Raw genomic sequence first — 16088 nt, 5'->3', positions numbered from 1 at the left:
TGAGGGGGGTTGGGGGGTGGTTGTTGTGGCTTTTGACCTAGACTTGGATTTTATGTAAATTTATGCAGGGTTCACTTCACTATACAAAGATACTAATTCAAATAGATTGGTTCATACAACAAGAGAAGTGTTTGGGTGCTAATTAATCAAAATGAGTATTTAGGACAAAGTTTGTTTATCAATCAAAAAATAGTAGCCTAACTCATAAAAGATAGTTCAAATACTTCCATAAATGTGTTTTAAGCTAAGAAAGCACAAATACATAATTGGTTGATTAGACATGCTCACAAGGTTGCCAACATTTGAATAATAATAAAGTAAATGAAGGGGTATGGTCCCAAATCGACCATCACCCGTATCAAACAAACCCCCGCCAGTAATGAACCGCACCCATGCGGTCACATCCTTCGAATCCAATCGGTCAGAGGATGAGAAGCCTTACCTTAGGCGTAGAAGAAGATGAACATAACGATGCGGCTGGCACCGCATCATATGGGCATTTTCGTCATGACAAGGGATGCAGGCAAACAGTCTCCGCGGACGACGATGCGGCTAGCACCGCATCTCGCGTATTTCTTGATCACAAGCAGGAGACGCGGTAACCTCAGACGTTACCGCATGCAGCGATGCGGCTTGCACCGCATCCTATGCACTCAACAAGTGGGACTGACACCACAGTGCAAGTGGCACCAATGGCAGTTACCTGTCAGAGCTACGTAAGCAATGGACTGACGTGGCGTAACCTCCACAACCGACAAGCCTGACACACCTGCAAAGGTGCAGCACGTCGTCAGTCCATCCATCATCCTCCTCCTTCACTCCTCGGCTATAAATACCAACCCCAAACCAGGTTTGAGGTATCTCTTCACAACTCTCTCACTACTACTACTACTATCTTACTTTGCTTCCAAAGCAAACTACTGATTCTCACGCCGGAGAGTGGTAACAAGGAGCACCCCCACCCCATCCTCCTTGTTACGAGTCACGGCTTGTTTCCTTGTGCAGGAGATCAACCACCGGTGATCCAGCCAGCGATCCTCGAGAGGAAGGGATTAACCCTTCTTGATGAGACCAGTGTGTTAACCCTGCCCGCTTAACCATTGTTTCATCATTGGCGCCCACCGCTACTCTTAGCATTTTTTCATCTATCCTTTTCCCTCTCTCAAGATCATGACTGATCACCAAAACAACACTGCGGATAACCAAAATCCCCCAATCCCATCTCCGGTAGGGGTCAATCCCTCGACCTCCCAACCCGGACACATTGGCACGTCCACACAAAGGGGTCCCTCCTTTACGTTTGGACATGACTTATCACAGTTCACATCTGTGATCCCACCAGGCATGGACGTTCATACCTGGTATGATCAGCAGGCAGCCCTGCTGACAGCAACATACAACCGCGCTTGTGCGGAAGCGCATATACAAGCTGGGCCTACCCCAGCACCGCACACCCCTGCTGACCGTATTTTATAATACGACGGCAGGGTACATTCACGTCCGGCTTCAAGAAGCCGACGTGAAGACCGCGGATCGTCTTATTGTTCGGTCTGCACACTCCACGAGGACGATTTCTCGTATGGGTCCCACACCAGAGGACCAGTGCATACCCGCCTTGGTCCTTATGGCGAGGACAGGCGGCGGTCTACCTCCCGACACGGCCCAGGTATTCAGAGCCGATTGGGCCCACTACCATACACCGAAGGGTACGGTCATACCGACCCTGACGACTATACCTACCGCGGGGATTCGCACGACACCAGCAGCAGACCGGGAAGGCGCAACTATGTTCCTCCCAGTCACCCCCGCAACACATACCTCAGGGCGGCCAAGCGCCCTGCTAATGAACCATACAGGCCAAAGGCAGCGGCCGAAAATTCCAAGTTCGCCCCGCGGATTGCCCACGCCCGGGTCACAACTACAAAATTCCCATTCGACATTGGGAAATACAGTGGTTCGACCGACCCGGACGACCACATGAACGTCTTCATGGGCGCAGGGTGCAACGGCCAGTGGGATGAACCCACGTGGTGTGATTTTTTCCCCCAGACCCTCACGGGCCTGGCCAGGGCATGGTTCGATTCTTTGCCAGTGGGATCACTGGAATAATTCGAGGACTTGCGTACCAAGTTCCTCGCCCATTTCAGCTAACAACGACGCCACGAACGCGATTCGATGGACGTCATGAATATCTGGCAAAGGGACGACGAATCTATCGAAGCATTCGTCGTCCGTTACAACAAAGAGTGCCTGGAGATAGGTGACGTGGCAGACCAAATGGCACGGAACCACTTCATCAAGGCCGTCAGGGACAAGCAGATGGTCATGACCATCTCAGGCAAGGAAGGCTTACCTAAAAAATGGGAAGATGTCATGACCGCGGTCAAGACATACGCCCAGACGCAGCGGTCTCTTGAACCGCATCTGGCGAAGGCACAGCCCCAAGCCGAAACCTCCCACCAAGGGTCCAAGCGTAATAATAAACGCAACAGGGACGCGGGAAATCGTGACAACATTTCCAAACCATATTTCCCGCGAACCAACACGTTCGACCCAAGGAACCACAACCCCGCCCGAGACAATCGGGCGTCAAAAAAAGATTCTCGGGATCGCAACTGGACCGAGATCACCATGTCGCCAAGTGAGGTCCTTCTTGCGGACCCACAGTTCTTGCGACCGGCCCAACCAATGAAGTCCAAGAAAAATCAGGACCTCACACTCTACTGTGAGTACCACAAGGACTCGGGCCACACCACCAACAACTACATCAGTCTCCGGCTGGAGATTGAGCGGGCCTTAAAGGAGGGGAAACTGCAACACCTTTTGCCAGGTGGGCAAAAACCCACCAAGCGCATCACCCCTCATGGCGAAGGTACCTCCTCCGGGAAGAGAACCATGTACGTGGCTTCCACCCACATGATCCACGGAGGCAAAGGTAGGCCGCGCAAAGCGGCGAGAAGGCCGGACAATGACTGGAAAGACGAGCAAGTCGTCTTTCCAAAAGTCCGAGGCGGACCGCGCGATAGGCGCGCCGTCGTTATTTCAGGCCAACTGGCACACTACTGCACCGAGCGTCTATTCATCGACCCGGGCAGTACTTCTGATATAATCTACGAACAATGCTTCAACCAGTTCGACCAGGAGGACAAAGATCGGTTGCAAGCAGTAGATTACCCGTTGGCCGGGTTCGCAGGGGAAACTGTCTTTCCCCTGGGCCAGATTACTTTTCCCGTGCGTCTTTCCAACGGAAGACACACAAGGACAGAAGAGGTAAACTTCATGGTTTTACCTCACACCTCCAGATATGACGTACTCCTCGGGAGAGAATCCCAAGGAGATTTCAATATGATCACATCCGTCCCCCACTCTGCGGTCGGTTTCCCAACTGAATCGGGGGTCGCGATAATCTATGCCCGCAGGGACGTCATGATGTCGGACGAAGTACGTCCGACCAAGGTCGCAAGGCCCACTCCCAACGACCAACCAGAAAAATGGGTTCTCAACGCGAGATACCCAGAACAAAAGGTCACATTGGGTCACGCCTTGTCCCCGACCACCAAAGCGCACCTGAAGCAGCTTCTCTTCAGGAACCAAGACATCTTCGCGTGGACACCCGCGGACATGACCGGGGTCCCACGTGATATCGCGCAACATCACTTGAATACCTTGCCAGGTATTAAGCCAGTGATCCAAGGCCAACGCCACCTTGGGTCCGCTAAAAATCAGGCGATGCAAGAGCAGATCGAAGAACTGCTCTCCGCAAGCATCCTGCGGGAAGTTAAATACCAGACTTGGTTATCCAACCCAGTCATGGTAGAAAAACCGTCCGGGGGCTGGCGCATGTGCGTCGATTACAAAGACCTTAACAAAGCCTGCCCCAAGGATTGTTACGCGCTTCCAGAAATCGACGAAAAAGTCGATAATCTCGCACCATTTAGGTGGAAGTGTTTCCTCGATTGCTACAAAGGGTACCATCAAGTACAAATGGCAATCGAGGATGAAGACAAAACGGCATTCCGGACTCCCACCGGAAATTACTGTTATACAAAGATGCCGTTTGGGTTGCGCAACGCGGGCTCAACCTATCAAAAGTTGATGAACGACACTTTCCGCGGGCAAATAAGCAAAAGTGTCGAAATCTACATGGACGACCTGGTCGTCATGAGCATGGAAGAGGATACCATGCCCACAGATATTGAAAGAACATTCCAAACTCTGCGAAGCGTTAACATAAAGCTCAATCCAGGGAAATGCTCATTTGGAATGGAAGAAGGCAAATTCCTTGGGTTCATCGTGACTAAAGATGGATTCAAGGTAAACCCGGAGAAAGTTCAGGCGATCGAGCGCATGCCATCGCCTTCATCGATGAAAGATATGCAACGGCTAGCCGGCAGGCTAGCGGCACTCAACAGATTCTTAGCCAACCATGCAGCTAAGTCTTATCCTTTCATCAAGACCCTACGGAGCTGTTCAAAGAAAGAACAATTCCAGTGGACCGCAGAGGCTAAAAAGGCCTTCCGGGAAATGAAGGAGTGTTTGATACAACTCCCAACTCTAACCGCACCACGCAAGGATGAGCCACTCATATTATACCTATCCGCCGCGGACAACGCGGTGGGTGCGGTATTGATAGTGGAGCGAGAGGGGGTTCAAACACCCATCTATTACATCAGCAAGATGCTCAACGACCCAGAGACAAGATACTCAATAATGGAGAAGTTGGTGCTAGCATTAGTGCACGCTTCAAGACGGTTGCGACGCTACTTCGTAAACCACGTCATCACAGTGCTAACCAATTACAGGATCGGCCCGATCCTATCCAAACCTGACATCTCTGGGAGATTAGCAAAATGGGCAATCGAGCTGGGCGCGCACACGATACACTACAAACCGCGCCCCGCGATTAAAGGCCAGATCTTAGCTGATTTCGCCGTCGAAGTACCGGTGAATCGCATCCAAGAATGCGAAGAAGCACAAACTCCTGCACCAACGCCATCCTCCTCAGAAACATGGGCACTATTTACCGACGGTGCCTCCAACGAGGAAGGTGCGGGCGCAGGTCTGCGACTCGTCAGCCCTGACGGCCAAGAGCTTACATATGCAATCCGCCTCGATTTCAAAAGCACAAACAACGAGGCAGAATATGAGGCCCTGTTAGCGGGACTACGTTTAGCAGTCAAACTCGGCGTGCAACACCTGGAAGCGCACGTCGATTCTTTGTTGGTTGCGGGACAAATACGCGGTGACTATGCCGCAAAAGGGGACATCATGATCCTCTACCTTGAACAAGCCCTGTAACTAACATCCAAATTCGCTTCGTTTAATATCCGACATATTAATCGAAGTGAAAACAAGTCCGCAGATGCACTATCAAAACTTGCATCTACTAGCTTCCAACACTTGGTAAAGGAGATACGCATCGAAGTTCTGCAAAATCCTTCGGTACCCCTACGCCAAGTCAATGTCATTCAATACGGTACAACATCATGGATGACACCTATTATCGCATATCTGCAATCAGGTGTAACTCCCGAAAGCAAGTCCGAGGCACGCAAGTTACAACATAAAGCGTGCCACTATCAAATGGGAGACGGTGTCTTATACCGAAAATCATACCTGGGGCCACTCCTGCGATGCGTCAACCCCCAGGATGCCACATACCTCATCCGAGAGATACACGAGGGCATATGTGGCATACATGCCGGACCGCGCATGGTTGTGGTCAAAATCATGAATGCTGGGTATTACTGGCCCGGCATGCACCTGGACGCCGTCAAAGAGTTGCGCAAATGCATTGACTGTCAACGTCATGCTCCAAAAACTTTGCGGCCAAAGAACAACTTAGTCCCCGTCACAACCGCATGGCCCTTTCAGAAATGGGCAATTGACGTTGTGGGACCTTTCCCTGACGCTCTGGGTGCAGTCAAATTCATCATAGTAGCGGTTGATTACTTCACAAAATGGGTAGAAGCAAAACCGCTCGCCTCAACCACTGCTATGATAACAAGAAAGTTCATTTGGGAGCACATCATCTGCCGTTTCGGTTTACCAATGTGCATTGTCACCGATAACGGCACCAACTTCGCGGCCGACGAATTCCAAAAATGGCTAGAAGAACTACATATTGAGCACATATTCTCATCAGTCGCACACCTGCAAGGGAACGACCAAGTTGAGAGTATCAATAAAAGTCTAGTCGAAGGGATCAAGGCACGGTTGGGAACGGCCAGGCGTGGCTGGGTCGATGAACTCCCAAGTATCTTATGGGCTCACCGTACAAGCCCAAAAACAAGCAATGGGGAAACACCCTTCAGCCTAGTCTACGGTTCAGAAGCGGTGATCCCCGCAGAAGTAGGTTTCCCCTCTCCTAGAATGTTGGCTATTGAAAAACTAGACAACAGCACGGAACGCAGGATCGATTTGGACCTCTTGGAAGAAAGGCGCGAAAACGCTGCCATCAACGAGGCCAAATATAAATCCAAACTTGAAAAGTACTACAACACGCGTGTCCGCGTTTGTACTTTCAATCCAGGAGACTACGTCCTACGCGACAATGAGGCATCTAATGCCGAGCGCCCAGGCAAACTTGCCCCCAAGTGGGAAGGACCCTACCTCATCAAAGAGGTCTTAGGGAAAGGCGCATACAAATTACAAACGCTAGAAGGCAAACCTATCGCACGAACATGGAATGCACAACAGCTTCGACGCTGTTATATGTAAGCCATGTTCTTACATTTTCTATGTAACCCATCGGGCCGCAGGCCATTTGCAAATAAATAAATAAGCAATTTTATACATTATTGTTTGTTACTACTATTACAAATGCGCGTTCCACTTTGCGGTATCCCAAAAACAGATTGGCAAAATCTTCATTCGCGATACCCATACAAAGTGGTAACCACACACAAATATTGTAATAGGCCAGCAAAAGGCAAAAAGACTTGCATATTTATCCGGCCGGATAAACAAGTTTTGTTAACACTTAACACAATTCCTAAACCCTAACGGGGTAAACAATGGAATTGACGCGTACTCATACGACAAAGGTATGGAGTATACTTGACCCCATTCATAAATGGGTAGAGGTCCGAATATATAAGTTTTTGCAAAGCTTCCACAATTCTAAAACCCTAACGGGGTAAATAACAGAATTGACGCGTACTCATACGACAAAGGTATGAAATATACTTGACCCCATTCACAAATGGGTAAAGTTCCGCATACATACGTTCAAACATGCAAGAATTAAAAACACTTGTACAAATTGAACAAAAAACTTTATATTCAAAAAATTCAAGCACCCACGCGGTGCTTAATGGATTTACATGAAGTTCCTAATATATACAAGGGGAAAACAAAAAGGGGGCACACTTGCCAACCTAAACCCTATTTCGTACCGCTGGTACCCGCGTCATCTCCAGCACCACCAGCGGGATCCTCCTCTTCTGCATCAGCATACAGCCTCCGCAGCCGGTCAACGTAATCAGCAGCCTCTAAACAGTCGTCCAACTCCCCCACACAAGCGAGGGACGTATCATAAAAAGCGGCTACAGCTGCGTTCAGACGACCTTCGGTGTCCACGTCACGGAACCCAGATCGCTCTGCAGTAATACCGCCTTGAGACATGACGTTCATATGACTGACACAACGGCTGTAACCAGCTTTAAAACCGGCATCGCGGGCACGTTCCTTGACTAAGTCTAAACCAACTGCGGTCTCAGGTGCATCCATGATAGCCTGAACAATCTGCAGTAAAAGGATGATAAGTCTCGGATACTAATCCAAGCAAATATAAAGGCAAGGGATACTTACACGCGCGATACCGTGACTCCGCATCCACTCGCGGTCAGCCTTAAGCTGGTTAAACGAAGTGATCAGAGCATCTCTGGCCTCAACAACAGTGTTAGCTCGTTCTTCCGCTGCAGTCACGCGCGCGGTGAGGTCTGTAACCGCGACCTCCCGGGTCTGAACCTCAGCCTGTCAAAGAGTAGAAAACAGTTTACTCAGTAAACATTCTCAAAAAGCAGGGAAATATAAAACAAAAGTAAAAAGTCATACCTGAAGGCTGGCAACAACTTTATCCAAACGAATGCGCTCAGCATTCGCCTCTTCAAGAGCCTTGGAAGAACGACTCTCCCTCTCTTCGGCCTCCTCCAAGGCCTTCGCAGCACGCGCCCCGGCTTCCTTGGCCTCTTCAAAAGCCTTTATGGCCCCGGCCTCCGCCTGCTGCGCTTTAACCGCAATTGCCTCAGCTGCAGCTTTCTCTCTACCCAAGGCAACGTTCGCTGCCTTGGCGTTCGTCAACTCCTGCCGAGCACGGAACAAATTGTCATTTTGCTTAGCCCAAGATTCATTCCACTTCCTACGCTCATTGGACAACTTTTCGTTCCAGCTCTTGCGTTCATCAGAAAGGAGTTTGGCAAGAGTATGAACCTGTTTCAGCTGAGCAGTGGCAGCCCACTCCGAGGTCTGCTTCTGCTTCTCAAAAGCAGCCCTATCTTTCTCAAGCTGCTCCGCACCCGCACGAGCAGCCTTGATCAACTCTTCCGCTTCGGCCCGCATGCGAGCAGCTTCCTCCTCTCTGCGGCCTAACACCTTGTAGTCTTCCAAAATGGCGTTAGCCACTATGGAACTTCCTACTAGCAAGGTGGAAAGTTGATTGATGAGCAACTCACGGGGGGTGGCACGGGCACATTCTACTTCAAAGGGGGTGCCCAAACCACCCAGAATCTCCTTGCACGCAGAGGGGTCGTTGGAAATATCATCCCCCTGCATAACAGTCTAGGGGGGTCGGTGATAAACAGTACTTCGACCCTGGGTATAGGTGCGATAATAATACTCCAATTCAGACTCCCCAGGCTGAATTGGAGGCCCATCATAACCCGCACCACCGGCAGACGAACCGGTACCCTTCTCACCAGCAGAAGACTTCTGCGGCTCAGCATCATGCTGCCGCACCTCAGCATCAGTTTTTTGCGGCTCAGCATCAGACTTTTGCTTCCCAGAATCAGAAAACCGCAGACCCAAATTATCACCCTCATTGGGAGAGATCAGATTGTTGGACGAATCAACGGTATCGAATATCTGGGTCGCGACCTTCTCTGCGGTACCCTCCGTTTGCACGGTTGAATCAGGCACCACCTTGACAAAGGGTGCCGAAGGTTCCTCTGACGCACCCGCACCTGCACCCGTGGCATGCGGAGGTGACAACGGAGCATCAAAGATAGAAAAATCTTTATCTTGAAGCTCTGCAAAACAAAGTCAAATAGCTATTAAAACACAAGTTGTACATGACACTTGAGACAAGCAATACAACACTTACCAACATTACCCGCAGGTTTCTTTGATGTCGGACTAGTCCTCTTAGACTGCAACCTCCGACGTTTCGGTCCACCAGCACCAGCGGCCGTCTCTTCTACTTGCCTCTTCCCAGCACCAGACTGCGAGCCCGCAGCTATACCCAAACCCTCAAGGGTATCAGATACTATCACATAATCCAAGTATCTACGGAAAAAAGAGTGAGAGATACCTGCCGCCTGCAGCACCAGATGAGGCACAACAGTGACCTCCGGTATTTTCTTTTGGCGAAAGCGCACGCCTTTCACCGTTTGCCTCTTGGGCACACCCTTCCCGTCAGGATCCCCTAAGGCCCCAAGATCACCTGCATGGAAACCATCCAAAAGGTGAGTCAGTGGAACCAATGTTGTTATCACAGGTAAAAAGAATTCCTAGATATACCTTTGCCCCGCGGCAGCTCAACTGCCAATGCGGCCTCAGTAGGCACCTGGAAGTTATCTCGAATGAGGACATTAAACTCCTCCTCGCCATCCGCGCAAACAACTGTTTCAACCTTACCCAGGAAATCCGGGGCAAACATCCTCCACAAGGGAGCGTCCTCTGATAACAAACGCACAAGTCAGTAACGCATACAAGGATAAGAAAGTTAAACAAATGAAAAATACGTACCACCACTTTTCTCCCGCACCACGGGCTTCGACTTCTTGTTCCTCCTTGTCAACATCATGCGCAACACCCACAACTGTGTGTTGGTCAACTTCACAGACTCAATGGTCTGCAACTGCGGAAACCACTACACCGTCTTCAAACTTGGGACCGCAATGGTCTCTGCTATGATCGTCTCGGTCACACTCCGAAACGTCATCTTTGCAACAATGGCAGCAGCCTTGATGTAAAAGAACTTCATCTTCCACTTCGTCATCCCCTTGGGAGGAGTCATCAGTTTGGGGCTACCATCTCGTTGACGGAAAGAAAAGAACCCCAAGGACACCGTCATTTGATAAAACCGCCGGAAATCTCCAACGGTAGGCTCGATCCCAAGAGCACGAAAGGTTGATTCAAAATTTCGAATCCGAATCATACCAAACGGACTCAGTTGAGAAATGTGGATCTTGTACCACTCCAAAATCTCAACAACAAAAACAGTCAAAGGTAACCGGAGATTACAGTCACCAAAAAAGTCGGCCCACAGGGTCACATAACCGGCCGGAGCATCAGCACCAGTGTTACCTTCCGATGGGTAGAATGCCCCATATTCAGGGGGCATTTGAACGTCAAGCATTAGACGATCAAAAGTCTTCTTGGTCCACTTTAGCACCGGTAAACCACCACCGGCGTTTCCTCCCTCTTCCTCCTCTGCCGCCACCGGCGAGGAAGGCTCTGGGTTTTCACCCTCCACATTATGTGGACTTGATGGTTCAGCCATCAGATATATCAAAGAAACGAAAGAAAATGAGTGGAAAAAGTTAAACCCAACCTCACCGGAACTTCAACAAATATAGTCGGAGAAGACAAAGAAAAACTTTCTCTCACCGGCAAATTTTGAAATTTCGAACAAGTGAGGGGAAACCACGAACGGTTTCCCCTTATATACCCATCGCAATTAATGCGGAGGGAGAAAACGAATCATCATGTTCAAAAAGAACGAATTGCGCGACACCACGTGTCAAGCGCCGTTTTCGCTGACGGTTATCACGCGCGCGTGGCCGCCCACGCGCCTGACATAGGGGACGTTTACACTCCTTGCTACAGTGCATTTAATGCCTCGGGCAGTGCAAATGTCCTTTCATTTCAGCACATGCCAGAAAGATCTCACCAACTTCCACCAACTCACACGTGAGATCAGCCACGTATGCAACAAAAAGCGACTACATTATCCAATTATAAGCGGCATGCGGTTTCTCTGGTATACCGCACCATAACCCATACCGCATGTCGTTTTTTTACATACCCCTAAAAAAAATTATATCTCTATACTATAAGGGGGTATAAAACCTATCCGCACTATACACGAGCACACGTGGAATATGCGGACATGACACAGACGAGCCCGTTCAGGTGTGTCAGATGCCCAGAACCAGCGTTGTTCTTTGGACTGAACCGCATCTCAGGAACAGGTAAACCGCATTACCTTCATTCTCTTCAAGCTTCAAATCCCTCCTGTCCGGTTCACAACCACAGAGGGTGCATAAACAACTTCTTCAGCACGAAGAAGGAAGGGAATATACGCGACCGCACATCAGCAACCCTGACTCCTGAACCTTCAAGAGCTACATCCGAGCAACACACCCGCTTCGAGCGAATATGGGAATGCAAAACCGCAGACACTCATGAGTAGCTGCGGACATAACCATAGCTTCCGCAGACTGGTTGCTACGGAAGAGCCAAGCTAACTCCACATCACCGAGCGAAGCTACTTCAAGGCAAACTCGGTATTGGAGCGTGAAGGAAAGTGGCTCCAGAAAGAACGCAGATAAGCGCTCTAAACAAGCCCTTGTCGAACAGCAAACGTCCGAACAGCGGTAACAAGTCTGCTTATGACTTTGTTTGCCCGCCTACGGGCCGCATAGAATAAACAATGGTGGGCATACCCTTGCCTATGACCATGTTTATTTACCCATAGTACAAATCTACATTGTTCGACCAAACATGGCCAACAATGACGCAACGAGGTAACCGCAAAGGACGTGCGGTTACTAGAGAGCTATGACGATGAACACGAAAACCCAACAAAAAAGGGATCGCCATCTCATGGCTAGATGCTGAACATAGAGCTTGAGCAAAGCACTTACAAGCATCAACTACTTTTGATCCCGATCTCAGAGATTGGTCCAAAGTTTCTTTTCTTCTTCATGCACCACTTCAACAATTGGTTTGAAGACAGGACCACCTCTCAGAGGTTGAAAGTTTGTGCATACCTTCAAACCACCATCTCAGAGGTTGGTTCGAAGTTTGTGCAGCATTACTAACAAGGTCTCCAAGAGACCTTCGACACAACAACATGTGGCAACCCACCTGGTGACATAAAACGGCTGAGAATTTCGCATCAGACGAAATTCCTTCACCGGTACGGAAGAGGCGTCACATGACTCTACCAGATCACCAGCCTGATCTGGCCTAGAATTTTCTCCAGAGTGCCAACTACCTTCCCATACTATAGTCCAGTGCTCCTCCCACGTGCAACTTGCACGAGGCAGCAACACTAGACTGGGGGGACTTGAAGGGGTATGGTCCCAAATCGACCATCACCCGTATCAAACAAACCCCCGCCAGTAATGAACCGCACCCATGCGGTCACATCCTTCGAATCCAATCGGTCAGAGGATGAGAAGCCTTACCTTAGGCGTAGAAGAAGATGAACATAACGATACGGCTGGCACCGCATCATATGGGCATTTTCGTCACGACAAGGGATGCAGGCAAACAGTCTCCGCGGACGACGATGCGGCTAGCACCGCATCTCGCGTATTTCTTGATCACAAGCAGGAGACGCGGTAACCTCAGACGTTACCGCATGCAGCGATGCGGCTTGCACCGCATCCTATGCACTCAACAAGTGGGACTGACACCACAGTGCAAGTGGCACCAATGGCAGTTACCTGTCAGAGCTACGTAAGCAATGGACTGACGTGGCGTAACCTCCACAACCGACAAGCCTGACACACCTGCAAAGGTGCAGCACGTCGTCAGTCCATCCATCATCCTCCTCCTTTACTCCTCGGCTATAAATACCAACCCCAAACCAGGTTTGAGGTATCTCTTCACAACTCTCTCACTACTACTACTATCTTACTTTGCTTCCAAAGCAAACTACTGATTCTCACGCCGGAGAGTGGTAACAAGGAGCACCCCCCACCCCATCCTCCTTGTTACGAGTCACGGCTTGTTTCCTTGTGCAGGAGATCAACCACCGGTGATCCAGCCAGCGATCCTCGAGAGGAAGGGATTAACCCTTCTTGACGAGACCAGTGTGTTAACCCTGCCCGGTTAACCATTGTTTCATCAGTAAAGTTGTCATGTAGTCGATGAAATTGGTGATTGGTTAATTGGGTTTGCTAGTGCTCGAAAGAAGCACACTAATCAAATCTGGATTTAGGAAGAATGCCTGTGAGAACTAGGTGACCTCCGACCATGTGATACATGCAATATGGTTCGTCGATCTCTTCTTCCTCTTCCTCGTCCACCTCTGGTTCAGGGTCATCGTATGGAAGCTGCTTAAAAGGCACCCATGTCCAGCTTGTTTCCACACTGGGGTTAAAGGTCCTCCTCCCTGTTCATTAGTTATAAATAAAGGAATTGTTAGTTAGTTAGTATTTATTAACAAAAGATATTATTAGTTTGTTAAACTAATAATGAAATAAACAAAGATACATCATACGAACCTGCTGTTACAGGCTTTGGTGGATCCAAAGAGAGGCGTTTAGCTTTCACTTCAGTTTTGGTACCTAATCATTCATTTAAAAAAATGTGGAGTTAGTATTAATCAACAATAAAAACTATAATATCATAGCATTTTGCAAAATAAAAGGTAAAGATTGCACAATATAATAATAATAATAATAATAATAATAATAATAATAATAATAATAATAATAATAATAATAATAATAAAATAACCCAATGGAGTGGTTGTTACCAGAAGCAGAAGCAGTTGCTGATGAAGCTGCTGCAGAGTTTGGAAGATCCTCCTCCTCCTCCTCGTCACGAGGGCGCTTGAGAACGGAGCTTCCTTCTTTAACTTGAGCTTTTCTACCTATCAATTAATTTACAAGATAAGATTGCGTTTCACCAGTATTATCTTCAAACAAAACCGCTAAAAGAGTCTGCCTGCTGCAGGGTTCACTATACAAAGATACTAATAAAAATAGATTGGTTCATACAACAAGAGAAGTGTTGGGTAGTCTGTTGTGAATGGTTATTGTTTCACAACTTAACAAATAATAATACAATAAACGTAGAATTAAGATGTAGTCTATTAAGTTTCTATGGAAATACAATAAGAAATTGCAAGTAACAACAACAACAATTGGTAGTATAGAAAGGGGTGGGAATCTTAATTCATCATGCCCTATTTTCTTCCATGCTCTTGCTTCAAAATATAGTGTTTTTTTGTACATATTCAACACTACTAAGCCAAAAGTAATTTATCAATTCAAAACGGATTTATTGAACGACAAGGAAGCATAAAATACAGTCTATACAAATTCAATTGTACTATACACACAGAAACGGCAACTGAATTCAATTGGCAAGAACCAAAAACAACACGTAAAATAAGAAATCATTGGACATAGTTACGTACCTTTGTCTTCCATCTCTGATGATGAGAGACAAATTCCGATTTTAGGGTTTCGAGATGTTTAGGGATTGGGGATAGATGATAATTATATAATATTCCCTTTGGCTGGCGATCTTTTTACATTTTGCCCCCTCTATCAATTCCGCGCTTTTTTCGGTCGAAACAAACAAGCAGTTGAGGGAGGAGAGGCGTGCCGTTAAGAAATTAAAACCATGTAATTTGAGTTATTTGACATACTTGCCCTTTCATTTAGTGGCGCCATTTAACATGGATAACGGATGGGGTTAACATTTTGGATGAAAATCACAACTTACTGAAACATTGTCTTTTTTTTTTAGTAAACTGTCATTTTGGTCCATAAGGTTTGGTTACTTTTACCGCTTTAGTCTGCAGCTCCCAGACTCTCTCTTTCTCACTTTTCCTTTCAACCCAAATTCTGACAATACGGTTGTCTTTGCATACCGACGATACATAATCAGTAACCTTTTACAGAACAATGTCGTTTATATAAGGTGGGCGGTGGTGGGTTTTGATTTGGGGATGGTGGTGGTGGTGGTGAGTTTTGATTAAGTGAAAAATGGTAGGGGTGAACGACGGTGATACTGGTGGTGAACGGTAGTGATACTGGTGGTGAACAGCAGTGATGGTGGGTTTTGATTAGGTGAACAATGGGGATGGTGGTGGCGTTTGGAAAGAGGGTTTTTGAATTAAAGTGTTTAAGGTGGGGATTTGAATATGGACATGCCAATTGTTAAAGAGGAAGTGATGGTGGCCGGAAAAGGTTGTCGGCGAGTGGCAGTGAACGATGTTGATCTTTCAACAACTAATATATCAGTCCTAAATACTAAGGTTTCGAGACTGATAAACTAGTCGTTCATACCTTAGTCCTTAATGGCCAATTTTTTTGGTAGCGTGGCCTCTTCTTGAATTAATCCAAGTGTGCTAAAGAGATTCTTGAACGAGCCAACATGATTGATGCTAATCGACACTCACTCTATTATCTGCCAATATTTCTTTTACGAAACTGGTTATCCTCATTCAGACGTAACTCAATACCGATCGATTGTTGGTTGATCGATGTCGAAAGGTCGGTCAAATTTTTTTTTTGAAGTGTCATGTTCACCTTCACTAGTAAGATCAAGTAGGGTGTCGAATCCACGGGGAATTAGTGGAAAGTTATAGTTTTATGTAATTTACCTAAACTATTAATTGTTGGTTTTAGTTTGATTTGAGAAAAGTGGTTTTTAGTTGATAAACAATGATGAGAAATGTAACCTCCTCCAAACTTCAGGTTCTATGTTGCACACCAAATTCAGTTAATTAATTAGGAACCACATAGACATAGTTCCGGAAATTAGTTAATATAACAATCAAAACAGGTTCTTCTCTTCAAACCATGTTAACTACCCAATTTATAAGTGTCAAGTCAATCCCTTTAGTCATCCAATCCACTTCTAGGTTTTGTCATTAACCGAATGTAACTATAAATAGA

General features: G+C 47.5%; 1 protein-coding gene across 2 annotated transcripts; it reads right to left on the bottom strand.

Moving 5' to 3' along the window:
* Positions 1-204: 204 nt before the first annotated feature.
* Positions 205-14754, bottom strand: LOC110886058. 2 transcript variants are annotated; one of them, XM_035978706.1, is made up of 5 exons: positions 14600-14754; positions 13934-14050; positions 13669-13742; positions 13302-13567; positions 205-313 (listed from the first exon to the last, which is right to left on the bottom strand). In XM_035978706.1, the coding sequence occupies exons 1-4, from the start codon at positions 14610-14612 to the stop codon at positions 13412-13414; spliced, it is 360 nt and encodes a 119-aa protein (XP_035834599.1). In that variant the 5' UTR covers positions 14613-14754; the 3' UTR covers positions 205-313; positions 13302-13411. The 2 variants fall into 2 exon arrangements, with proteins under 2 accessions (XP_035834599.1, XP_035834598.1); XM_035978705.1 differs by having other exon boundaries at positions 13680-13742.
* Positions 14755-16088: the final 1334 nt, after the last annotated feature.

Source organism: Helianthus annuus, chromosome 10, assembly GCF_002127325.2.
Source record: "Helianthus annuus cultivar XRQ/B chromosome 10, HanXRQr2.0-SUNRISE, whole genome shotgun sequence".
NCBI classification, from domain to species: domain Eukaryota; kingdom Viridiplantae; phylum Streptophyta; class Magnoliopsida; order Asterales; family Asteraceae; genus Helianthus; species Helianthus annuus.
The sequence above is the reverse complement of the archived record's forward strand: the minus strand, read 5'-3'. Positions and strand labels throughout refer to the sequence as shown.

What these genes read in the sequence shown, in the direction of transcription:
- LOC110886058 (XM_035978705.1), bottom strand. An exon ending in AGCAACTGCTTCTGCTTCTG is followed by an intron (nt 13,743 to 13,933) that starts GTAACAACCACT and finishes ATGAATGATTAG; the next exon opens with GTACCAAAACTGAAGTGAAA. An exon ending in ACCAAAGCCTGTAACAGCAG is followed by an intron (nt 13,568 to 13,679) that starts GTTCGTATGATG and finishes ACTAATGAACAG; the next exon opens with GGAGGAGGACCTTTAACCCC.